The 27189-nt window shown below is 40.5% G+C and overlaps 1 protein-coding gene across 1 annotated transcript; it reads left to right on the top strand.

Annotated features, from left to right (window-relative positions):
- Positions 1-329: 329 nt before the first annotated feature.
- FMO1 (flavin containing dimethylaniline monoxygenase 1) lies at positions 330-26249 on the top strand. Its single transcript, XM_068537620.1, is given in 12 exon segments — positions 330-638; positions 1039-1176; positions 10934-11046; positions 11104-11197; positions 14309-14471; positions 14769-14778; positions 17746-17878; positions 21057-21256; positions 23049-23404; positions 23925-23997; positions 25906-25990; positions 25992-26249. Coding segments are annotated over 12 exon segments (1932 nt in total).
- Positions 26250-27189: the final 940 nt, after the last annotated feature.

Consider the following 27189-nt stretch of genomic DNA (forward strand, 5'->3'; position numbering starts at 1 on the left):
TGTTTTTATAGTTAACAATAGCTTCTATTTATTGAGCATTTTCTAAGTGCCAGGAGCACTGCTAAGCCAACTGTCATGTGTTGATTCACTTGATTCTCACAAAACACTGCAAGGAAACTCCTACTACTTTCTCCATTTTTATAATGCACAGAGGAGTTAAATAACTTGCCCAAGATCACAGAGCAGTAACTGACAGAACTGAGCTTTAACCCAGGGAATCTGGTCCAGAGTCTGGTTGCTTAACCTATACACTATATTGCCTCTCCGCATTCTTACAAGTTCATGTTAACTCATGGCCAGGAGCAGACAATCCTCCACGTGTGCCAGTGATGACACAGTGGTTTCCTAGAAGTGAATCAGGAGCCAATGGAGACAGGAGGGACGATTCTCCATGCCTACCTTTCCACCACACACCCTCTCTCTTCCACTGGCAGCAGGTAGAAGGATGGACAGCAGAGCCGGAGCCCTGGCAGGATGCTAGGGGCTGCGACTGGCCCAGGGCAGTGCTGCACAGCCCCCGTAGGGGCCGCAGTGTCTTGGCTCCTCATCCCAACTCCGCTCCACCAGCTGCTGTGCGGCCTCGTGTCCCATCACTACACCAATCTGAGCTTCAGCTTCCTATGTTTATGAAACACCATGTTTGACAGGGTGATCGTTTCCTGGTCTGCTGCTCTATGCCACTCTATGGGTAGTGGAGGGAGGCTAGAGGTAGAAGCACAGTCCAGAATGCAAAACTCCATCCACTAAAGGATCCGATTTCAGCCACTCTGCCAAAAGCTACAGTCTTGACAACAGTTGTACTACAGTTTAGAACCAGCTCCGAGTGAGGGGGTGGGAACATAACAAGCACGGGGTTAAACCAGTGACCTGAACATTTCTCTTCTCACATTCACAACACCAGAGACCAGCCTCAGAGGATTCGAGTGGAGCAAATCCCTTAATCTTTCAAATTCTTTTTCCTAATCTGCTAGAGCAGCCAAGGATGGGGTGGGGCTTTCACTTGTGCATAAATGGTTCTGCTTCACTGTCCCCACGCAGGAGAGCACGGCCAAGCGAGTTGCAACTGTGGGAGCTGGGGTCAGTGGCCTGGCCTCCATCAAGTGCTGTCTGGAGGAAGGACTAGAGCCCACCTGCTTCGAGAGGAGCGACGACCTTGGGGGGCTGTGGAGATTCACCGTAAGTGGGGCTTCGACAGCTTTGTTGTGTGCCTGTTGGAAAAGGGCTGGACTGGTGCAAAAAGAGATTGAATTTCTTCCACAAGGGCTGGCGCCCATAGGCGCCAGAAACATCTGCTGAACAGGGGGACAGAAAGGGTCATTGAAAATGATTTAAAAAAAAAAAAAAAAAGAAGCAGGGAATAGCCTGAATTTGGGTGGGAGGTGCATCAGCCACCTTGCAAACTTCATCCGGGGCCAAGAGGAATAAAGATGCCTACGAAGCGTAGAAGAGGATGGAGTGGCTGGGACAAGCCAGGAAAGCTCAGGACAAGCACGGCAGGAGCAGAACCTGGGGGTCAGAAGCAAGAGACTCCAGTGTTGGGGGCAAAGGTATAAACACAGCACAGGAATTTCTGCCTCTGCCTGAAAGACTGAGCTGCTTATACACGCTTCTTTTTCCAGCTCTGCTCTATCTGAAGCAAAGCGACACAAGACTCAGTGTAGGGTGAGTCCTATACTCAAGGTCTTGCTGTCCAGGCAATTCCAATCCATGTCAAGAACAATCAGAAGTGAAGGATGTGAGGAGTTTGGAGACTTTTTTGTTGCCTGAGCAAAAAATAATAATAATATTCTCAGGACTACAGTATGGATTGGAGAGGGAAAAGGGGTGAGGTAGGAGGAAAGGCAACTATAAAGACCACCCTTGATTGGCCTGGGCTCCAGGGAAACCACAGGGGTCCTGCTGGAGGCCACGGAAACCCTGTGAGCTCCACGGCTCAGCCAGGGAGTCATTTGCATCAGATCTCCCCAAACCTCCTATTTCCCTTCTTCTCAGGAGAGCAAGAACATATCCCGTGAGCTTTAAAGGTGCTAAGGAGAAAGCAGTCAGGAAGAGTGAAAAGGAGCAAGGTGTCAGATATCCTGGCCTCAGAGTCCTAAGGGACTAAGAGAAAGCAACACTTAGCATTCCCTTATTATAGAAGGGTAGAACTTGGAACAGGAATAAAGTAATTATTTTCTAATTCAGTGATCAAAGCTCCAGAGAGGCCAAGGTTCCTAGTTTAGTCCCAGCATAAACCAGCTTGTCACATAAAGAAGAACTGCATATCTTGAAATGTGTCCAACCACCAAATGTGACCATCAATGCACAGAGACCTCCCCAAGGGGCCTAGGGAAAAGAGAACATCTGTTCCCATGAGTCAAACCACATACATTCCGAAAGGGGAGCAGAAACCTGACACAAATGCCATAACTCTAGCCTCTCATGCCCATTGAAAACATTGCTAATCAAACACTATACCCTTCCCCTAATGAGCCTCAGAATCCTTCTTAACACAGTATTCCAGATAAGTACTACTACTCCATTGGGGTTGAGGGTTAGCTTCCAGGATAAAACTGCCAGAGTAGAGTTATTTGGTTAAAGTAATCTCAATCAAAGCAAAAAGTAAGCCCAGAGACCTTGGCATACCAGACAAAAATGCTCCTTATATAAATCACAGATACCCAATTATTAACACACACACAAAAAAAACTATTGATGTAAGAATCAAGAGAAATGAGTTCTAGATACAGCTGTGCCCAACTGGCTGTGTGATTGGGCAGGTCAAACACCTATGCACAAAGCGCTGTGAGGGACACAAAAATGAGAAACAGTCATCCTGCCTTAGGGAGCTGTCAGTCTGATGGGAAAAGGGCAGGATCTTGTAAGTCAGAAACAGTGCTATGGGTATTTAAGTGAGGTCAGGATTACATTCACTTGAGGGAAGCCAAGAAAGGCTTCATGGAGGAGATGGTGTGTGGTGGACTTTGAAGGATCTCAACAGGCAAATGAGATTGAATGGGAGATGCCAGGGAGGAAACCGTAAAGAAAAAGTACTGGGCATGCTTGGAAAATAAAAAGAGCTTATTGGTGTGTGTGGAACTTGTAAGAGAAATAATGAAAGGGGAGGACAGTGGCTGAATGTTTGGGTAAGGGATTCGTACTCAATTTAGAAAGCAACGGATTATGAGCAGAATTAAGATGTCTTTCTGTTGTTGTTGTGTTTGTTTTGTTTGCATGATAGCGAGGCCCATATATGTTTACAGGTAAAGAGAAAATATCTGTATGATAGGAAATGATTGAATATGTAAGCCCAAATTGAGACAAGATCCTGGCAGAAAAAGGAAGAAGTGGAATTGCAGGCCCAAGTGGAAGGATTAGCCCTGGAAAAGTGGAGAGGCACACTTTTCTCAGAGACAGGAGGGGAAGGAAAAAGAAAATTAGAGGCCCTTGTGAGGCACGTGATAGGACATCAAAAGGATGAGAAAGAGGGTGACCCAGCAGTAGCCTAAGTAAAATGGTACCCAATTAACAAGTTGTTTCAGTCCCCATTACCTTATCTGTAAAGTAAGAACACAGAGTCAGTTTAAAAAATAGATAAAAGCTAAATTACTGGGTCCTGGGAGGCAGGAAAAACCATCCCCACCTTCATTCAGCAGCCCTCTCTTGACACAGCAGCCTCTTTAAGACACCTCTGTACTACCTTGAGATTCCTCTAAAGCCTGATTGAAAATCTCTAAACTAAGTGACCTTAAAGGGGACTTCCAGCTCTAACATGCTATGACTCTCCTGGGTCTTTCTAGAGACATCCCTTCCCCCTTCTACCCCAGCAGATACACACACACACACACACACACACATGCACGCACGCACACACACACCACGAAAGATTGTTAGAGATGTCTTTGCAATCAAAGCAAGTGGCCCATTCAAAACCTGCAGAATTAGAGAGTCTGCTCAGGCAAGGGCTGTGCTTACCAGAAAATGTACAAGGGGGATCCTTAGTCCCTGTTCTGGGTGAAAGGGGCCATAATGCAAAAATAGACAGGCAAACTGCAGAAACCCAATAAAACACATATGGAGAAGGTTTCCATTTACAAATAGAGAGATGCCCCCAACATTACAGAGATTATAAACTACTGCACTTAATTCGATACTCACATGGGCATAACTCTGGACTCTTCCAGACCACAGTCTTAAACTAAGAGGAAGCAGACAAAGGTTGCAATGGAAAAGAAAGTCCATCCTGCATTGGGGGGGGGAGGGGTTGGCATTGTTTAAAAGGAAAAGGGATACATTGATAAAGAACCCACCTGTGACCACCAACTCAAGTGGCAGCAGGAGGTAAGTGTGGAACATCTGTTCCACAACCAACTCTCTCAGGCTCTTGAGAGGAAAGGGAGGCTTAGAAGAGTAATGCTATTGGCTGATTATCTCGACTGTAGAGGAATACTTGAAGAAATAAAATGTCAGGAATTGTTCTGTCACTCATAACTAATATTACTCTTAGAGAATTTTAGTATAGGAAGGAGCCTTGAGAAATAGCCTTAATGTAGAACCACACTGACATCCTCTAGAAGTAATTATACTATGCTGATAGAAACACATTCTGCTTCACCCATCACATCTCTGTAACAATAACCCTCCCTGGAATGACGTGCTTCCTTACGCGCATCGAGGTCTTTTCTTCTGCACATGTATCCTTTCACTTATTCCACATTTATTGAGCACCTACTATGCGCCTTATGCACCAGATATTTTTAGATTCAGTGAGGGCAATGATGAAGTGTAATACTTCACCCCCTTAAATCACTAAGGAATTCTTCTTCAGCTATTTCTTCTTTAGGCACGTTAAGCCTGATTCTTACAGGGGCTGAAATGATTTGTTAATTGGGTACCATTTTACTTCTTCTTAAAAGCCTTATTTCTAAAAGTTCAGTAATCTTAGTAGGTTTCCTTTTATTCATATATTAAACAAACATTTATTGAATTCATATTATCTTGGAGGGGATACACCTGACAGGCCCCTAACCTCTTGGGGGTTCCTCAAATCTCCTCTGAAGTTTCCACAGCTCTCCTGTGCTGTAGATCTGAAAACAGATCTACAGACTGTGGACAGATTGTAGACAGTCTGACTCTCCATAGGGAGAGGAAGTGCCAAAGTAAAATGTGTTCCGGCTGTTCAAAGGAGAAGAAAAGAAGGAAATAATTGTTCTTAAGAACAAGAGCTGAACTTCCCTGGTGGCACAGTGGTTAAGAATCCACCTGCCAGGACTTCCCTGGTGGTGCAGTGGTTAAGAATCCGCCTGCCAACGCAGGGGACACGGGTTCGATCCCTGGTCTGGGAAGATCCCACATGCCACGGAGCAACTAAGCCCGTGCGCCACAACTACTGAGCCCGCGCACCTAGAGCCTATGCTCTGCAACAAGAGAAGCCACTGCAAAAAGAAGCCCGTGCACCGCAACAAAGTAGCCCCCACTTGCCGCAACTAGAGAAAGCTCATGCGCAGCAACGAAGACCCAATGCAGCCAAAAATAAATAAATAAAATTTTAACAAGAATCCACCTGCCAGTGCAGGGGACATGGGTTCGAGCCCTGGTCCGGGAAGATCCCACATGTCACGGAGCAACAAAGCCCGTGCGCCACAACTACTAAGCCCTGCGTGCTGCAACTACTGAAGCCCACGCGCCTAGAGCCCGGGCTCCACAACAAGAGAAGCCACCGCAATGAGAAGCCCGCGCACCGCGACGAAAAGTAGCCCCCACTCGCCACAACCAGAGAAAGCCCTCTCCCAGCAACGAAGACCCAACGCAGCCAAAAAAAAAAAGAACAAGAGCTGCAAATGTCGTGCATTGAGAGAATGTCTCTATGTATCTATATAGGAGTGACTTTTATTATCATTTTACATCTATTTTTTAAATGAGAAAGGAGAAACCTCTGACCTGACAAAGGTTTCTTCCCATTGCCTATAATCCTCTCTGGAGGACACAAAGCTTGAGAAAGTAAATTTCCACGGTAATTGTAGAAGAAGAATATTACAAGTAACAGTTAACACTTTTTGAGAGCTTACCAGGCACTGTTCTAAATGCATTAGAACTATCATTTCATTTTATCCTAGGGGATATGTAGTATTGTTATTCCTATTTATAGAAGAGGGAACTGAGACACAGAGAGGTTAAGAAAATTCCCAAGGTCACCCAGCTAAAAATGTAGAGCTTGAATATGAACCCAGGCTGTCTGACACCGTGGTCTGTGCTAACAAGAACTATACTCCACGCATTTCCAGAGTCTGTGCCACAGCTCAGGAATAAGGGCAGGCAAATCCTGGACTGTCCATGGAATCCCATGAAGTATTCTAGTGAATATGATGTCTTTCCCATTGTACTGCAGGACCAAGTGGACCAGGAAGCCAGAAACCCCTCCATTCTTGCCTTTATTATTTTTCCCCTCTGTACAATCCATCTCCCTTCCCCTCTCATTCAGTTTTACCGTCAAGACAAAAATCTTTCCCTTAAGTGCCCCCATCAATTCTCAGGAAAAATGTGCTTCCACATACAGAGTGCCACACAGACGGTAATTGGCACACACACAGAGACAATGCCAAGAGTGCCTGCAGCCGGGGGTCCCAGCAGGGCCTGAGAATCACTGGGGCAGTTTGTTCACTGAGGTAAACACTGGAGGGGAGGGCTCGACCTGCAAACCCCATTCAAAAGTGGCATGGACTCGTACTCTCTGTATATATCTGAAACACTCCAGACCTTGTATTTTACCAGGAGAAACAATCAGTGGGAGGAAAGAGAGACAGAGCAAAGTGGTGTTGGATTCCATCCTAAAGGCCAGGTTTCCATGCTAAGCTACAGTTTCTCCTCAGCTGGCATCTGTGATACATTACTTCACATTAGGCTTCAGGGTTTCCTGGAAGGTTTTCTTCTTCCTGCCTTTACAATTATTTTCCAAAATTTTGCGCAGCAGAGTTGGTTTTTTTTTCTATTTTTGTTTGTGGGTTCATTTGTTTTAAGGTCCCCATGGTTCCCTGACTTATCCAATTCCAATGAGTCTCTACTACTCTTTGATTTTTAAACATGCCATTATAAAATGTTTTAAATTTTTTTGAACTACGTTTATGGAAATCTTTACAACATGATATTATGCACATCTCTACCCCCCTTTTAACAGTATGTATTCCAGATTGAGCCTTTTATTGTTGTTAACTAGAAATTGGCGCTCTTAACAAAGTATTATTTACAATGTGATGCTCTCAGATGCCAGAGAAAAGTGAGGGAGCTTTGGTCATACACAAACTGACCCCAGAATGTTTATAACTGATGTTTTTCTCCTTATACTATAGTTTCTTCCCCTTCTGTTTGCGCTCACTTCTCAATATTACAGCTCTTTAGAGCTATTCCCATTCTCTTTTTCCTATAACCCAGAGGAAACTTGATCGCTTTTAACTACACCAAACCAGCACTAAATTTAGTTCTAATACCCGGCTTCAAGTTTAAGGATGTTCTAAATCTGTGTTGTCCAATAAGGTAGCCACCAGCCACATGTAACTGTGGAATGCAGTTGATACGACTAAGGAACTGAATTTTTTATTTAATTTAGTTTTAATTCATTTTAATTTTAAAACCAATACTCAATTCAGTTACTGGAGCATTTTTAAGTGTATTTGTTAACAATTTGGGTATGTAAATCCACTTTTTCAAGTGAAAACTTAGCATTTGGATTCAGATGTGTAAAATATATACTAGATTTAGAAGACTTAATATGAGAAAAAAGTTTTAATACTTCATTAATAATTTTTATATTGATTACACGTTGAAATTATAAAATTTTGGATATATTGAGTAAACTAAAATATACCATTAAAATTAATTTCATCTGTTCCTTTTTACCTTTTTTAATGTGGCTGTTGGAAATTTTTAAAGTGCATGTGTGGCCTGCATCACATTCCTATCGGGCAAGACAGCTCTAAAGTCTTGTTACTCAAAGCGTGGTCCGTGACCCAGCAGCATCTGCATGGGAGCTTGTGAGAAATACAGAGTCTCAGGCTCACCCAGACCTACTAAGTCAGCATCTACATGTTAATAAGATTCCCCAAGCAATTCTTAACAAGATTTAGAAGCACAAATCTAGAGAGCTGTGCTTCTCAAACTGTGGAGAAGAATCAGGTTTGTTTTAATTTCCAAGAAATTATAGGCAATCATATTTTTAAAATACAATAAAATGAACTATTAGAAAGGTGAAAATGAAACAAAGGAAAATGTCAAAACATAAATTCAAACTCCTTTGAAAGTGTGCACAAGGCAAATACTATAGAGAATCTCTATTACGCTTGTAACTTTTTGCTAAACAAAACCATATGTGTGAAATACCAGTTCTCCGTGTTAAACACCTGTAGGCACACTTTCACTACACATTGAACATATTAATACTTAAGGTTTATAATGTGATAATTAAGCTTGCTTCTTGTTTGTCATTTTATCTAATCTGGGCTGGATGGATGAGAGCACTCCTCCCAAGAGATAACATATATCTAAACTGTTTCTAAATTTTGCTTAACAACACACATAGTAGAGAAATGAGGCCCACAGAATATAAGAATGGAATGGAAGAAAAGATTTTAAAGAAACCTCAGCAAGCTCAAGATATTCATTTTTTTAACTGCTATCCAAAATGAAGCAAGTAGTGCTGTATTTTTAAAATTTAACTTCAGTCCTTTATCAGTAGCCAGTTCTGATCATTTATTCTGTAAAATTATAAATGAATATCAATTATCTTTCAATGAAAGAAAATAATTATAGCTTTTATGCACTTTTGGAAAACAGTTTTCAAACTAACCTTAAAATGTTACACATTGGGGACTTCCCTGGTGGCGCAGTGGTTAAGAATCCGCCTGCCAATGCAGGGGACACGGGTTCAAGCCCTGGTCCGGGAAGATCCCATGTGCCGCGGAGCAACTAAGCCCATGCATCACAACTGCTGACCCTGTGCTCTAGAGCCCGCGAGCCACAACTACTGAGCCCGTGTGCCACAACTACTGAAGCCCACATGCCTAGAGTCCGTGCTCCGCAACAAGAGAAACCACCACAATGAGAAGCCCGCTCACGGCAACTAGAGAAAGCCCACACGCAGCAACGAAGACCCACACAGCCAAAAATAAATAAATAAATTTTTTTCAATTAATCAAAAAACAAAGTCGTACACTGTAATGTAGTCTTACCCGCATTACTAGTACTCAGTTCAAATCCCATACAACTCATCACGTGACTTAGACAAAACCAAGACTGATCTATGTCCCGTTCATCACGAAGGAGTCCACATGCCTGGATACTGAGCAATGTCAAATTATTGCTATAAAAGTTTCGAGATGCTTACTCTCACCTTCTGTACTTATATTTTCATAGACTGGTAATAAAAAGTTCATATCGGTCTGCCTCTGCTGACTACATCTTTGCTTCTTTATTTTTTTTTAATTTTTTTTTTTTAATTTGGTTGTGCCGGGTCTTAGTTGAGACGTGCGAACTCTTAGTTGTAGTTGTGGCATGCATGTGGGATCTAGTTCCCTGACAAGGGATCAAACAGGGCCCCCTGCATGGAGAGCTCAGAGTCTTAACCACTGAGCCACCAGGGAAGTCCCTACATCTTTGAGTAGCACTGCTTTAGATCTTCCTACAGAATGAAAGATCAGGATTTAAATAGTCATCTTTCTCAGAAGCCATTTAGATTCCAGTTTTCTAGATTTATTCTGGATAAATGGGACTGTCAGATGTGGAGTCACAAATAAGCAAGATAAGGTGAACTCATCAGTTGATGAGATCGGTATCATTAATTCAAACTACAAAGGTATGTTTATCATTTTATTTTCTGTTATCACTACATATTTCACGCAGATCTAGACTCAAACCTTTTGAGGGAACAAAGTAAGTCCTCTCCATATGTGAGGTTTATGTTCACATTTCTACTTGTTCACACAAATAAAATAATTTTTGTTTCACAGGAAAGAAGAACTATACATATACAAGATGGTAAACAATATTAAAATACTAAGGACTTTCCCACTGAAATTAGAACAATTCTTTATAATACATCTAAAAGACAGAGGCAATGTACATACCTAAATGAATAACTAAAACTGCCCACTCTTCAACCTTGTAGTAGTTGTCTGAGATGTTGCTATTTGTTAGTTACCCAAGTCAAAACTGGAGTGGGAAATTGTTTAGTGTTTTGCCATGCTCACAGTTGTCCAATCTGGAAACCTTTGACCTGCTTCCTCTCCCAAACCTTAAATCCAAACAGTTTCACAATCCTACGCATTCTACCTTTCTGCTACCTAACAAATCCCATCTCTCTCAGTTTCAACTGCCACTGTCTTTGCTCAGGCCCTCATTGGCAATCGCATGGATTTGTGTTTCAGGTTCTTAACTAGCCTCATTTCCTTCCTTTCCAGATCCCTCTAAGTTATCTGTTGCAGAACCAGAATTATCTTTTCAAAATTTAATATGAATCACTTCCATGAATTTCTATGAAATTCAAATTCCTTAACTTCAGACACAAAATCCTTCAAAATCTGAACCCCCTTTCTCCATAATCCTTTCAACAATGCCTCATGAAACCAAAGCAATCGTTCATCATCTAGATACTACTTCCTGGCTCTGGCGTATTTCCATATTCTCCTGTATTTTGCGGTGATACTGTGTGAATCTGGACAGGTGAGTTTATCCCAGGTTTGTTAGCATGTAATAAATGAAACTGTAATTCTGATCATGATATTCATAGTGGGGTCCAATATTCATCATCTTTCAAGTAAGTGCAGGATAGCAAATTCCATTAGAAAGTAGCAGGTAGCATACGTAAATTGTATGGTTCAACGTCTAAAAATTAACATCCATTTCATGTGTGTGCATGCACATGCACACATGCATACACACTCATGTGCATGCACTGTTTGTACAGGAACATGTTGAAGAAGGCAGAGCCAGCCTCTACAAGTCCGTGGTTTCCAACAGCTGCAAGGAGATGTCTTGTTACCCAGACTTTCCATTCCCAGAAGATTATCCAAACTATGTGTCAAATTCTGTATTCCTCCAATAAAGATGTTAAAAAAAAAAAAAAAGAATTCAAAGAAACAAATTATTAAAAAAAAAAAATTCTGTATTCCTGGAATATCTCAAAATGTATGCAAACCAGTTCAACCTTCTGAAATGCATTCAATTCAGGGTAAGAAAGGCACAAAACATCAGTTAGTAGTCAGGAAGTGTTTCCTACCTATTTTCTATTATCTCTCTCTACCCTAGGTTCTGTAGATGAGATAATGAACTGGCAAGATTGCTGACACCAGGTTGGATTCCTTTTCCCCTTTTACTTACAATCACCCTAAGTAAATCTGGAGATACTTTGTCTAAGGATTTGTATGTATAAACTTTTAGTTTGCAATGCTTACAACCAAGTATCCAAATGGACCTTAAAAATGTCAAACCAGATTTTCAGTTTGGGCCAAATGCCTATACACAGGGACATTGAGAACTTCCTATCAGCTCCTGGGTACTCTCTTTTTACTATCCCTTTATATGAATGGATGTGTGCACTGGCCTATACACAAGAGAATGTCACTACTTGAAGGAAATCTTTTCTAGATATCTTAGGGAATAGAAAAATCTTTGATATTTTCTTATTGGCCATACCCACCTTCCTTCCCATTTCAGAGGACAGAGACAGGAGGTAGGTAGAAGGACAAAGGCAAATAAATATATCCTCTTTCTCCTCTTTCTTTCTTCCTTTTTTCCTTCCTCTGCAAGAAACACATGAAAATCCATGTGTTTCCCTTCTATTACCCTCCCTATCAGAGATGGGGATGGTAAGGAATTCATGGAGAATTACAGAGAAAGTAACATGAATGGAAAGATTGACCAAAACAAGTACCATATAAGATTCACATTCACAACCTTAAAAGTACTCCTGATCAAAATGAAGTCACTATCTCGAAGAGATATCTGCACCTCCATGTTCATTACAGCATTATTTACAATGGCCAAGCCATGGAAACAACTGATGGATAAATGGATAACGAAAATGTGATAGATGATGGATAGATGGATAGATAGGAAAATGGAATATTATTCAGCCATGGTAAATAAAGAAGAAAATCCTGTCACTTGCAAACACATGGATGAACCTTTAGGACATTATGCTAAGTGGAATAAGTCAGACAGAGAAAGACAAATTCTGTATGATCTCACTTATATGTAGAATCAAAAAAACAAACAAACTCATAGAAACAGAGAACAGATTGATGGCCGCCAGAAGTAGACGGGGGATGCGGAAGGGAAATGGGTGAAGGTAGTCAAAAGTAATAGACTTCCAGTTATAAGATAAATGAGTTCTGGGGATGTAATATACAGTATAGTAACTACAGTTAACAGTACTGTATTGTATATTTGAAAGTTGCTAAGAGAGTAGACCTTAAAAGTTCTTATCACAAAAAAATAAATGATAACTATGTGGGGTGATGAATGTTAACTAAACTTATTGTGGTAATCATTTTACAATATACACATATGTCAAATCATTAGGTTGTACACTTTAAACTTATATGGTGTTATATGTCAATTATATCTCAATAAAACTGGAGAAAAATAAAAGTACTCCAGTTGTCCAAAGAATATTTCATCCCACTTCCTTATTTTCCAAGGGACAGAATAAAAATAAAACACTACCATAGTCAATGGATACAATCCACAAAAAATATATTTAATGCATCAGAATTTCTAAGTCTGAAGCATTTCCTTTACTACCTGTTTCCCAAGCCTGTTTTAAAATAACTTTAAAAAACTAGATGTTCACCAGAGTTTTAAGAAAGTACACACAGCAGCTGTCTGTAAGAGGTTTTGTTTTTCCTTCCTCTCTATACATTCCAAATTTTCAATGATGAACACACTATTTTCAAGATAAAAATAAATTTATTTTGAAAGTTGTTTAATTAACTGAAAGTTTATATTTTAAAAAGACAATTGCTAATACAAATGTAGAACCCAACAAGCACTTCAAATATTATAAACCAGACAGTGAACCGTTAGGAGGGACTTGAGAAGTCTGTCTTCTTTGAAAACTGAAGAGGAAAGCAAGGCAGCAAAATCTCTTGGTCAGTGGCTCATTTATGCTTTTAAACTTGACCTGTAAATTTCTTTTATATATTTTCTGAATCAGAATCTAGTACCCATGGATATACATGTACTCCATGAGAACAAAAATAGACCACAGTTGACCCTGGAGCAACACAGGGGTTTAGAGGCACCAACTCTGTACAGTGGAAAATTCCCATTTCCTCCATTTCCCAGGTGCCTCTGTATCCACAGTTCCACATCCCTAGATTCAACCAACTACAAATCCTGTTGTATTGTAATATTTACTGTTTTTAAAAATCCACGTATAAGTGGACCTCCGCAGTTCAAACCCATATTGTGCAAGAATCAACTGTAGGGCTTCCCTGGTGACGCAGTGGTTGAGAATCCGCCTGCCAATGCAGGGGACACGGGTTTGAGCCCTGGTCTGGGAAGATCCCACATGCCGCGGAGCAACTAGGCCCGTGAGCCACAACTACTGAGCCTGCGCGTCTGGAGCCTGTGGTCCGCAACAGGAGAGGCTGCGACAGTGAGAGGCCCGCGCACCGCGATGAAGAGTGGCCCCCGCTCGCCGCAACTAGAGAAAGCCCTCGCACAGAAACGAAGACCCAACACAGCCATAAATAAATAAATAAATAAATAAAATTTTAAAAAAAAGAATCAACTGTATTTGAAATTTAGACAACTCCCAACAAATTCAGCCATAAAGTTAGCACTTTTCAGTAGTTCTCTAGATCTGGGAAAACTTCAACATCATAGTCTATAAGACCTTTCATAAACTAAGATACTTGGGACCAAATTTATATTTTCAATTACATATTCAATATTATCCATGTTTCTATTAAAGGAGCTGTTGTAAAGGAACTGTTGTGTACGAGAACTATACATAACAGAAAAATAATTTTAAAAACATAGAAAGACCTAAGTCATAATCTTGGTTATATCACTCACTGTGAGAATTTGAGGAAATCACTTAAAAATTCTGGACCACACCACCTCTCTTAAATACCTCTCTACAACTCGAAGCTTAGAATACTTCCATCAGGAAATTACGATCAATCTGATAGTCCAATTTGATTTCTAGGGTTATGCTTATTAATTATGTTTCGTCTGTGCTCTAGAACATTTGAAATGTCAATTGGCACGTCAGCCAGCAGGCCCTTACTGGAACCTTGAAAACTATTAACCATGTCTATGATTCTTTTTTCAGACTAAAGTCTGCAGTGTAACAAAACGCCCAGATTTTTCTGTTACCGGCCAATGGGAGGTAGTCACTCTGCATGAAGGGAAGCAAGAGTCAGCCATCTTTGATGCTGTCATGGTCTGCCCTAGTTTTCTTACTAACCCATATTTGCCACTGGACTCCTTTCCAGGTATGGGCTTTTTTGCAACTGACCTTAGTTTGTCTCATGGGAGCCATCCTTAGACTGGATTGGTCTGGAAATAAATTCCTATTGATTCCTCCATTAAACAGTTAAAGTTGTGAGGTAAGAGGGTTTTTTCCCTAACCAGCACTATCTGGCCAGTTTTTGGCTTTCATCTGTTTCAAACAACTTATGAGTACCAAAGAGCAGAATGAATAACTACTAAGCAGTTTTAGGCTTCACTGAAGTTCAATGTCCCTCCCTAAGTGACTGGCAGCACTCAGAAAGTCTTCTAAGACTTGGGAGGCCTAGACAAGTTGTGAGCCTCAGCAGTGGTGCATTGACAAAAATGAGTGTAGAGGCCACAGAGGTCAATCGGTTAATAAAGGAAAAAGTAACTTGATTTTTGTTTGTTTCTATGAGTCATAGCAATTACCTAGATCAGAGGTTTATGGCACTGGATTAATAGTCAGTAGGGGCATGAGCCTTAGGAGGCAAGTTAAGACATCTTTGTGTCTCAGTTTCTTTATCTGGCTTTTGTAACCATGATTCATGGTAATCTATGTCAAATTTCAATTGGATTACAACTCAGAGGGAAAAGAAAATTCAATGGTTTGGTTTATTTCATCTGCAGTAAAGGATTCAAAAAGTTAAAACTTTAGGAAATTTTTCTCTGAATCATCTACATATGACTTGTAGTGATCCCAAGGCTTGGTTCACAATTAACCCATGTACCTCTGATGATCCTTTGTCTGCCCCCAGAGGTTACTCAAGTCAGGTCAAGTTAAGATAAAGCATATCCTGAAAACTGCCATAGACTATAATCATTGAATTGGAATGCAGTTCAGTCTTCTTCCTGGTGCAGGAAACTCTTCACCATCCCTGAGAAAGACTCAACAGCCTCTGCTTGAACACATTCAACAATGAACTCTTACCACCCTACCCTTTTCTTGCCTACAGAGAAAAATCCCTGAGCAGGCAAGGTACTCCAGACTCCCAGGAAGGAGTACCTGGTACAGGATCACTCCAAGAATCTGGAAAATTTCATAACATAGAGAGTACACTGCATTTATTAGGCACCTACAGTATACTGCACAAGATGCTAAGAATACAGAGGTGGATAAGACAACACATAGCCTGCATGAAAAGAGTTTTATAGGAGTCCAGTGGAGCAATCACATCTACACATGACCTGGAGTGATAGCAATGCTCATTTTACAACAAACTCATGTACCTCCAATGATCCTGGATCTGCCCCCTAGATGTTACTCAAGTCAGGTCAGATTAGGATAAAACGTACCTTGAAAGCAATGGAGTCAATGTACTCAGTTTAAATAGGATGAGCTTGGGACCCTGGAGGTATACATTCTAGGCTATACAATTAACAAGCTACACAATCTTGGGCTTTCCACTTAACCTTTCTAAGCCTCTGTTTTCTCTCCTAGGAACTGAGGGGTTTGGACCACCTTACCCAATAGCATACATCACAAATCAAGCAAAAAGAACTCTACAGTACTTGCCGTCCTTCTCAATATCCATCTTACCAGCCACTACCAATTGGTCACTTAAAATCCGTGGCTAAATTATTGTTAAGGAGCCTTTGAGTACTAAAATTTCATGACTTTAGACTTGAAATGGAGTCCTCCAAATCTCACCATCTCCCTCTCTGCCCCACAGCAGACTTGCTTAGTCTGTATATACTCCCTAGGGTCGTTGTTAACCATTACAAAAATTAAATTCATTGAAGTTATTCAAAAATGCATGTCGTGAGTTCTGGAGGCAATTCCATAAAAGGTGTTCCAAAATGTCTTAGTAAAAATAATAGGTATTACAGCTGGAATAAATATATAATTTCCCAAGGTAACTAATTTTATTAATTCAGATACCATATACATTCAGCTGTGTTTACTAACACAACCACTTCACCTCATAAAAGTTCTTGCTCTGTTCTCCTGTAATATAAGTGGGGAAAGTATTAGCCTGGTAGAAGACTCAGCTACAGAGTCTCATTTTTGTCCATTTGTGGTCCAAAACAGCCTGATCCAGTGAGAATCTAAGATAATCTAACATTCAGGGATAATTCTATTGTTCTCATTAAACTTGTCCGGCTCTCCCTTCCTGGCAGTTCTTGGATCCAGATTGGGTCCCTGTGCTGAGTTAATATTTAAACTTGGTTGCATCATTGTTAAATTCTAAATGATCTAGATTGTGGTTGGGCTCTAACTGAGATTCATGTTAGATTTCTAATGATTTAAGATGAAGTAAAGAGCTACTGGGCCTTGGTAAGGCTACGTGACACAGCATCCATACTCATCCCCTGAGAATCTAGATGTCTTATCACATTTTCTTTAAAAAAAAAAAAGGGTTCTTTGTACAGGATGTATTACTTTTGATTGTGTTACACAACCTTGAGTATTTTCCAAAACTCTCCAAACACACTTGATGTTTCAATGAGATTTGGCATCAACTGTTTGAGATATCTAGCTGGAACAGCGGCTCTAATCCCAGTGTAACTAACATAATCCCTTTTTCTCTGAGCCAAATCTGGCTGACTCAGCAAACCCAGTTTGAGTTACTGTCAGTCACCAAGATGAACCCACAAGGATCTTTTCGAATAGGAACCATATTTTTATTTATTTCCCATGTCATCTAGCACAGTGACAGGAACATAACAGGTATCCAGAAAAGCTTGCTGAATAGAGTGGAAGCACTGACTCATAGTTCCCTTTAATTTCTCTGCTCTTGCTCCTTACTTGTGAAAAGTTCTATATAGATCAAATATTAGTAAATAGAATATTTCTGTCCCGTTGATTTCTGTCAAACTTTGAAAGGTAATGACTTCTTACACTTTAGTTTAATAAGTTTTTATGCCATGATTTCTTTTTTTTTTTTTTTTTTTTTTTCTTGATTAGAGGAAGGTTTATTGCAGGGCAAAGCAAGGATAATGGGTGGCTTATGCTCCAAAACCTTGAACTCCACAATGGTTTGGGGGGAAAATTTTTTATAGTGCCATGATATTTTAACTTAGTAATCATCTAGTAAGTAAAACTAGAGGCCTATCTAGTGAGATGGAGTAAGTATTTCCATTAAATAAATAATCACCCATTAATTTCTGTACCTTGTAAAATTATGTATTCATGTTTCAGATTTTCTTAAAATTGAGTATGCTATGAAAACAACCTAAATCATCTGTCAAAAGGATGTTATTAACTGAATAACATGTATATTTCATTCACTAGTCTTATAAATTTTCTATTTGATTTCTTTTTTTTTTTTTCTATAGGTATAAAGGCCAGTACTTTCATAGCTGAGAGTATAAACATCCAGATATATTTAGAGACAAGAGAGTTCTTGTGATTGGAATGGGGAATTCTGGCACAGACATTGCTGTGGAGGCCAGCCACGTGGCAAAGAAGGTATCATTCTTGATGTTACCTAATGAGGAGCTTTATCTTAAGACACATGCCTCAGGCAAACAGTATTTGACACCATGATAACTGATGAAAGGAAAAAAATAACTCCTAAAACACACACACGTACACTAAACATATTTTTTTAGGTATGTTTTTCTTGAATGTTCATAAATATTACTGTGAATTCCAGGTGTCATTTTTCTCCCAAATCCAGCTTCTCTGACTTCCTATTTTTGTCATTTTCTCAGTCAAAAAGAGCCATAGGGGACATCTGTTTCTTACTCAGTCCCACAGGTCAGAAAATTCTGGCAATTTTTCTTGCTAAGATCTCCCATGTGCTCCTTCCTTTCCTTATTGATTGCTACCACCCTCATCAGGTCCATACCACCTCCCACTGAGTCTATTGCATTGTCCTCCTAATAATAATTATGGAAATAGTCAATATTTATTGGGCTTGCTTACTCTGTGCCAAAAATGGCACTAAATGCTTCACTGCATTACCTCAACCAATTATCAAAACAAGCCACAAAGTAGGTACTAGTATCCTTGACTACAGATGAAGAAACTGAGACTTAGAGAAGTTAAATAACCCGCCTAAAGGCGTACCACCAGCAGGTGGTAGAGCCAGTCCTCAAATCCTAGTCTCTTCCATTCAAAACCCCAGCTCCTAATTCTACCCTGAGCTGCACTCCTACCCCAGTCCAACCCCCCACACACAACAATCCATCCAGACCCCCAACCACCAACAATCAAATCCTCTGAAAAGATTGCTGTCATTATGACACTCACGTTAAAAAAACTAACTCCCCCTTACCTAAAAAAATAAAAATTACAATTTGCAGATGTATCAGCCCTGCATTATAGGGGTCTCCACAATCTGGTCCAAATCTGCTGTTTTAACTTTTTCCCACACTATTTTCCCACATGATCATCAACTGCACGCTGACAGGTCTACTCTGTGCCCTTTCCAGTTCCCAAGTCTCTCTTTTCCTCTTTGTTCACACCATACCCCTCCCTTCTGCAGTGCCCTTTTCTCTTTTATTACAATTTAATTTACATTCCCAGATACCTCAACCCAAGACAAAATGATCTCTCGCTAGTATGAATTTATGTAATAATTGTAATTTACACTCCTCGGTCAGCACTTTTAATTCTTACTATTGCTAATTACCTTTTTTTTAAATTAATTAATTTATTTATTTATAGCTGTGTTGGGTCTTCGTTTCTGTGCGAGGGCTTTCTCTAGTTGCGGTGAGCGGGGGCCACTCTTCATTGCGGTGCGCGGGCCTCTCACTATCGCGGCCTCTCTTCTTGCAGAGCACAAGCTCCAGACGCGCAGGCTCAGTAGTTGTGGCTCACGGGCCCAGCTGCTCCGCGGCATGTGGGATCTTCCCAGACCAGGGCTCGAACCCGTGTTCCCTGCATTGGCAGGCAGATTCTCAACCACTGCGCCACCAGGGAAGCCCTGCTAATTACCTTTTATGGTATGTATTTTCTTTCCAACTATGCTGTAAACTCATTGAGAGCCATTCAGCCAACAAATCAATATTTGTTGTTGAATTCCACTATACCGAATGTTATGCCAGGCATGGGGGATACACTGGAAAACAGAACAATCAAACAAGATTCCCTCTATCATAGAGCATATACTCATGGGGAAAACAGATGTCAAATAAATAAATATAAATAATTAGATCAATAATTGCAAGAGTGGAAATAGCTCTGAAGAAAAAGAATTGGGAGTGTGTTCCCTTCTGGAATTTTCAAAAAGGAACTCGATTGATTGATTGACTAACTGATTGATTTGGAGAGACTTAGCAATTTGGTGGAGTTATCCTAAAGGAAGGCAAAGGAGGTTCTGAAGCAAAAATTAACACAGGCCTATCCATGATGACCACCACATGTGGTCATGCTTCGGCACACATCATCTCTATATCGACAAAGAAATTCCCCTTGCTTCAGGATATAATTCATATCTACCAAAATGCCATATCTGATTCTGAATCATGACAAAGAGAGGCAGGTGCATACTGGAGAATGGACTTGAGGATATGGGGAGGGGGAGGGGTGAGATGTGACAGGGTGAGAGAGTGTCATGGACATATATACACTACCAAACGTAAAATAGATAGCTAGTGGGAAGCAGCCGCATAGCACAGGGAGATCAGCTGGGTGCTTTGTGACCACCTAGAGGGGTGGGATGGGGAGGGTGGGAGGGAGGGAGATGCAAGAGGGAAGAGATATGGGAACATATGTATATGTATAACTGATTCACTTTGTTATAAAGCAGAAACTAACACACCATTGTAAAGCAATTATACTTCAATAAAGATGTTTAAAAAAAAAAAAAAAAGAGGCAGGTGCAAATATGTCTAATGTCAGAATCACTGATGTGCTCATAGTTCTTGCCACCATACTGCTCCATCAGGTTATAAGGTCAAACAGGTGTATAATAAAAACACTAACACTGCAGCTGTGGTCACCCCACAGCTGTGGATACCCCAGTTTGTTGGGAGAAAAACCACGTATTAAATCAGTTGTTTTGTATCTGCAAAGCAACAGATTTTTGACTAATATTTTTTAATTTTTAATGTTATACAGACAACTCCTTATTGTATAGGTACCAGAACAACTATTAGCTTAGTGAACTCGGTCAGCAGGTAAACTCAAGTAGCCAGATAATCTGTCGAAAGAACAAAAACAAACAAAAAAACCCCACCAAAACTAGTTGTATTACTGAATTTTACTGTCAGTTCTAACAGTGGTTTGTGTCAAAACCCTTTGCGGACAACTTTCAATTGCATCCATGCCCTGTTCTCGTTTACAGTTATTAGCATACAAAGTTGTTATCACCTGTTCACTGTCTTCTCACATGAGATTCTAAGCCCACTACAGCCAGCCTCGATACATAATTCACCATGGTGTCTAGCACTGAGCCTGGCAGATAAAAAGTGCTCAATAATATGTTCTAAGGCATTTTAATACTCTAGATATTCAAACCATTATCTCAAAAGAATAACTTTAAAGTGGGAGTTAGAGGAGTCAAAACTGTCTTGTCAGGGATGTATTTTGAGGGTGGCTGACTTTTTGGTGCCTTTCAATTCACAAAACTTCTCGAATCTCTGGCAGAGCCAGCCCTGTTCACTGTGTCAAACTGAGTGACCTCTTTGATTGCTTCCAGGTGTTCCTCAGCACCACCGGAGGGGCGTGGGTGATCAGCCAGGTCTTTGACTCAGGCTACCCATGGGACATGGTGTTCGTGACGTGATTTCAGAACATGTTCAGAAATTCTCTCCCAACTCCAACTGTGAATTGGTTGATAGCAAGAAGGATGAACAGCTGGTTCAATCATGAAAATTATGGCTTAATACCAGAAGACAGGTAAATATGGACTGTCTGCTGAGAGCTATCAGGGAGAAGGGGCCTCGATCTTTCCAGTGGCGTATCCAAACCAGGCAATAATGTGACAACATGACTGAATGTGAAGGAAACTTTCATACAAATTACTTAATTTAATTAATTTAATAAATTTAATTACTTAATTTAATTACTTAATTTGCTTACTTAAATAACTTAATTTAAACAGTTAATAGCTAACTGTTTTTGAGTGCTTGGTAAGTGAAATTATGTAATACGTAATTGTCAACAGTCCTTTAAAGTAAGTAGTATAATCTCCCTTTCATGGTGGGTATGCTAAGGCTTAGGGAAGTTCAGTCACTTGCCGGAGCTCATTTAGTATTAAGTGGGCTCTGTGACCTTGGCAAGTTACATAAACCTCAGCTGCAGCAATCAAAAGGGAATAATTTGTCTATGACTCTTCTGACAAAAGCAACACACTTGCCTGTTTCACTGTGTTGGAAAAATTGAATCCTTCCCCATGTCTCTCTAAGGGCAGTGCCTTCTCCTTGTCAAGATGACCTTGATTTCAGTCTTGTTCTTTCAGTTACAACCCATGACTTATCCCATTAACAAGAACCTACAGTTTTACTTTCTCATTCATTGAGTCTGTACAATGACATTCCATTACCAGGGTGGCACCACAGCCTGGAGATCCTGTCTGATCTTCCTCCAGATTCCACTCTGCACCAGCAGGGATCAGGTGGTACCCAAGCCACAAGTGATGGCAGGCAGCCCCCTTCCTACTACATGTACTTCATTCCTCTGGTTCTCTTCATCCTTCTCTCGTATACCTTGCTCTCTCCCTGCATTTTTTCCTTCCTTTTTTATTCCTACCCTGTTCTACTTCTTAACTCCAGGCCTCTTAGGGGTTTAACTCTTTTCACCAGAGCTTTTTCTACCATAAGTTTTAGAATGGCAGCCTGAATGGCAGCTATAAAGAATTTTATTTACTCCCATAAACCCTAGAATATATAAAAGGAGCCTGAGGAATTGTAATCTCTTTCCTCTCAGATTTAGCTAATCCTTTATCATTTCCAAAGTTCTTAAATATATACGATTTCATATGTTCTTCATCCTACCCAATGAACTAAGGATGGCAAATGTTAGTGTCCCTATCTTACAGATGAATAAAAGAAAGCCTACAGGGACCCAATGACTTTCCCAAGCTCTAAGTATAAACATTTGGACACAAAGCCACCCTTACTACCTCCTGCTCCAATGCTCCTTCCGTTTTATCATATTGTCTATTTCTGTGCATTCACCATAAGCCAAAAATGGCTCGGCTTACTTAAAATCATCTTGCTAAGTGTTTGTTTTGTGATTCCAAAAGCATAGGCAGAAAAAGATAATTCTGCCCTTATTCCTCTTAAACACATGCAAGTTTTCCTTGTACAGTTGCTTCCTAGGAGGAGAGAGTTTCCGGCAGTTCTCAGCAGATATAGAAGTCCCCAGTCTCCCCTGTGGTCCTTCAGCATTCAGCTATCTCTAAAGTGACAGTGATAGCTGAATGCTGAAATTCAACAAGAGAAGCAGGAGTTAGAGAAAGCTCTGGCCGCTTTCTCCTCAGGCTTCTAAACTCTGGTAAATGGTAAGCATATCCCATCATCCTTCTTAGTCATTCATGAATCCACTCCCACAGAGGTAACTTCTCCCAAGACTGGCACCTCCTGCCTAATGGAGGGGAGAGTCCCAGAATGAAAAGAAGGGAAGGAGGAGGGAGGACTGGCTGCACTGGTCCCTGGCAGATCTCTTCCCCATCCATGTTTATGTCTAGGACACAGCTAAGAGAGCCTGTGCTAAATAATGAGCTCCCAGGCCGTATCGTCACTGGGAAAGTGCTCATCAAGCCAAGTGTAAAGGAGATGAAGGAAAACTCTGTTGTATTTAACAACAACCCAAAGGAAGAGCCCATTGATATCATTGTCTTTGCCACTGGATACACCTTTGCTTTCCTCTTCCTTGATGAGACTGTGGTGAAAGATGAAGATGGCCAAGCATCACTGAAAAAGTACATCTTCCCTGCACATCTGCAAAAGCCAACCCTGGCTGTTAGTAGCCTCATCAAACCCTTGGACTCAATCATAGCCACAGGGGAAACGCAAGCTCGATGGGCTGTTCGGGTCCTGAAAGGCAAGTGCATGAGCAATAGAAGGACGTATATGTTCAGTCTGCCATATTATTTTGGATACTGGAAATTTCGAGGCCTTCCCCAGGTTCTATCTAAAACCACAGAATTTTTAAAAGCAAAGTCATCTATTGTTCACCAAATTACACTATCACAGTGAATTTGTGTCGTGACCAGCACAAAAGATAAATCATGGATCAAAAAATATCAACCTGTTATTTTGCCTGAATCAACTGGTTCAATTAAAATTAAAAAGTTCAATCAATTGAATGACAAAATTCAGTCAAGCCAGTTGTGAGGGTCTGTCACATCAAATAAGTAGTGAGATGTTCTGATACTTATCTCTTCAGCTGATGGCTTTATCACCACAGCCATCCACTTAGGCTGCTAGTATTTCTGCAAGAAGAACAGATGACTAGCTGGGTACTAAAAATAAAATATGAGCGGTGGTAATGTATCTTTACCTGCTAAGTAACCACTGAAACCTAAAGTTAAATTGCATTTTTTATTTGTTTTGCTTTACAGGTGTTAATAAATTACCACCATCAAGTGTCATGATAGAGGAAGTTAATGCAAGAAAAAAAAACAAGCCCAGTGGGTAAGTTAAGTACTATGCATTCTTTTTGAATCATAACTAAAACTGGTAAAGTAATAGCAAAGAAAGGTGAGAGTTACATTGGAGAAAAAAGAAGCACCTGAGATTTAGAGAAGAAAAAAAAAAAAAAAAACTAGGCCTGTTTAAGGAGAGAGAAGAGAAAGGGAAATTGAGGTTTTAATGTCCCAGACTATCACTTTAGACCATGGTCATCTAGCACCACATGGAGTTTAGATTCTAAACCAAAATATAATTAATCTCATCTACCAGATACTATTCTATATCTCTATCCATAATCAGCAGGCAAGCTGTTGTGTTTATCCGCTCTGACACCAGAAAGTTCTGCTCATTCATTCATTTCAAAAAATCTGTGTTCAGCTCTATTGTTTTTTTTTTAATTTATTTTTATTTATTTATTTATTTATATATTTATTTATGGCTGTGTTGGGTCTTCGTTTCGTTGCGAGGGCTTTCTCTAGTTGCGGCAAGCGGGGGACACTCTTCATCGCAGTGCGCGGGCCCCTCACTATCTCGGCCTCTCTTGTTGCGGAGCACAGGCTCCAGACACGCAGGCTCAGCAACTGTGGCTCACGGGCCTAGTCGCTCCGCGGCATGTGGGATCTTCCCAGACCAGGGTTCGAACCCGTGTCCCTTGCATTGGCAGGCAGATTCTCAACCACTGCGCCACCAGGGAAGCCCAGCTCTATTGTTTTTATTCAGATGACTACTCTAGTGCAGGAGTCAAAATAGGGCCTACGGGCCAAATCTACCGACTATCTATTTTTCTCATTTACAATTTTAAATCATTGGAAAGAAGATTTCTTGATATGTGGAAATTATATGAAATTGAAATCTCGGTGACATAAGTAAAGTATTATTAGAACACAGCCACACTCATTAACTTACAAATTGTCTAAGGCTGCTTTCGTATTACAACAGCAGAGTTGAATAGTTGAGGTAGAGGCCCTAATATGGCCCTCAAAGCCTTAAGTATTTACCATCTAGAACCTTTTGCAGAATAAGCTTGTTGACACCTTCTCTAGAGGAGAGGTCTCCACTTGTGCTCTGCTCTTTGGCTACCACCAAGGGCCAGGGATAATGGAAGGGAGATGGCCAGCGAAGAGGGAGTCTTGCCCCTTCCCAACTCCTAATCCTAAAACATCTCTGGTTTTATCTGTTTTACTGTTTATCTGTTTCAGACTTTGATATAAATTTTCACTTAAAAAAAAAAAGGGTCTCTGTGGCAGAATAAAAAAATTTTTAAATCACTGCATTTAAGAAACATCACTTTTCTCATTCATACGTATTTCCAAACTTCAGTGTTGTTCTACCCTTGTCCAAGTGCTAAATACCAAAACAATAAAAGCACTTTAGGGGTCTCTTCTTCATCCTCAACCTGGGATATGACCTGATCTCCATTATGGAATTCTAGTATAACATAAATCATTAATTAGAACTATGTGATGTAAAAGCTTCTGTCACATAGGTCAGTCAATGATATTAGGGATTAATACCAGCATTACAGGGAATTCCACCCTATGATTTTTGTGGTTTTTCACATTATACAAATCAAGCAATAATTGAGTTCTAGAAAGATTTAGGAATAGTAAAATCATATAAAATCTTTTTTTCTAGAAATTGCTAATCATTTGACAACAGAACTAAAGTAATACGAGATCCATTATCAGCATTTGGAGCACCATATGTACAGAGTATATTTTCAAGGAATCCACCTTGTATTTAAATAATACTGTAAGACCATTAGACAGCTATGGGCATGGAGGGAAGAATACAGAAGCCAGTCCAAATTTTGTACCATCATTGTTTACTTCTGGCACTTTTACTTGTTCTAAGGTTATCATTATTTAATCTTTTTGTCTTCCCCTTTATCCCAATCCTCCTTTTATAAAGGTTTGGCTTGTGTTACTGCAAAGCTTTACAATCCGATTATATCCTATACATAGATGAACTCCTGACCTATATCGATACTAAAGCTCAACCTGTTCTCTCTGCTCCTGACGGATCCACACCTGGCTTTGACCATCTTCGTCGGCCCATGCACACCATACCAGTTCCGTCTGACTGGCCCAGGGAAATGGGAAGGAGCCAGAAATGCTATCATGACCCAGTGGGACTGAACATTCAAGGTCACAAAAACTAGAGTTGTACAAGAATCCCCTTCTCCCTTTGCAAGCTTACTTAAACTCTTCAGCTTTCTAGCTTTGCTTGTGGCCATTTTCCTGATTTTCCTATAAATAAAAGATTACCTAAATGGATTGTCAAATGCGCAGCGTAGATGGACAGTGCTTTGGTTCCCCCATTGCAACAGCATTGCCTTCACGGCTATAAACCATATCTGAGTAGTGAAGGCCACCCCCTGCCCTTCCCTGGCTGCCTGGAGGGCCACCGCTGGTATTCCTGAGGGTCTCCCAACTCCACCTGCTTCTAATGCTAGAGGAAGATAACCAAGGTTTCTGTGCATTTGAAGGCGGCTGGAAGGTTCAAGTTTCATTTTAGAAGAGAGAGTTGTCCCAGACAGCACTCTGAGCATTCAGACCTCTTTTCTATTTTCATAGATCTCAACTGAAACTCCCTATTTCACAAAAGATTTGGTTGTACTAAAATGGTGCTCTTATCAGCTGATTAAAAATAAAAAGAAAGAAACAGCCTAGAATTATTTCAAGCGGTCTTTTATTCTGTTTTTAAGAGTTGGGGGAAAGAGAGAAGGGGATGAGGAGCCTATTAATAAAGACCATAAAAGGATGGGAGGGTTCAATGACTTCGTTGGAGTGTTTGTAGAGGAATGTACTTGCCTGGGAGTACTCATTCCCCTAGAATGCACTCTGCAACAAAACTGGGCCTCCAGCTGGAGTAATAACAACCACAATCAGATCTACTCCACAGAAAACACCCACCTCCACCTGCTCTTGGAGCTGGCCTCCAGCACCCAAAGGAAAAACACCTCCTGCTCACATACACCTTTACAACTTTGCTTAAAGAGGCAAACAGCTGCCTCTACTCAGAGTCAATGAAATCCAACTGGAATTCATTACAGAAAAGACACAGCTAGGAAGTCTTTAATAGAGAGATAAGAAGAAGAAAGAAAAGACAGAAAATGAAGAGCAAAAGCAAACATGTCAAAAGCAGTTTTTGACCAAACTACACCAACCCTGGATTCTCTCTCACAGCTACACA

This window comes from Eschrichtius robustus, chromosome 3, assembly GCF_028021215.1.
Source record: "Eschrichtius robustus isolate mEscRob2 chromosome 3, mEscRob2.pri, whole genome shotgun sequence".
Lineage (NCBI taxonomy): Eukaryota > Metazoa > Chordata > Mammalia > Artiodactyla > Eschrichtiidae > Eschrichtius > Eschrichtius robustus.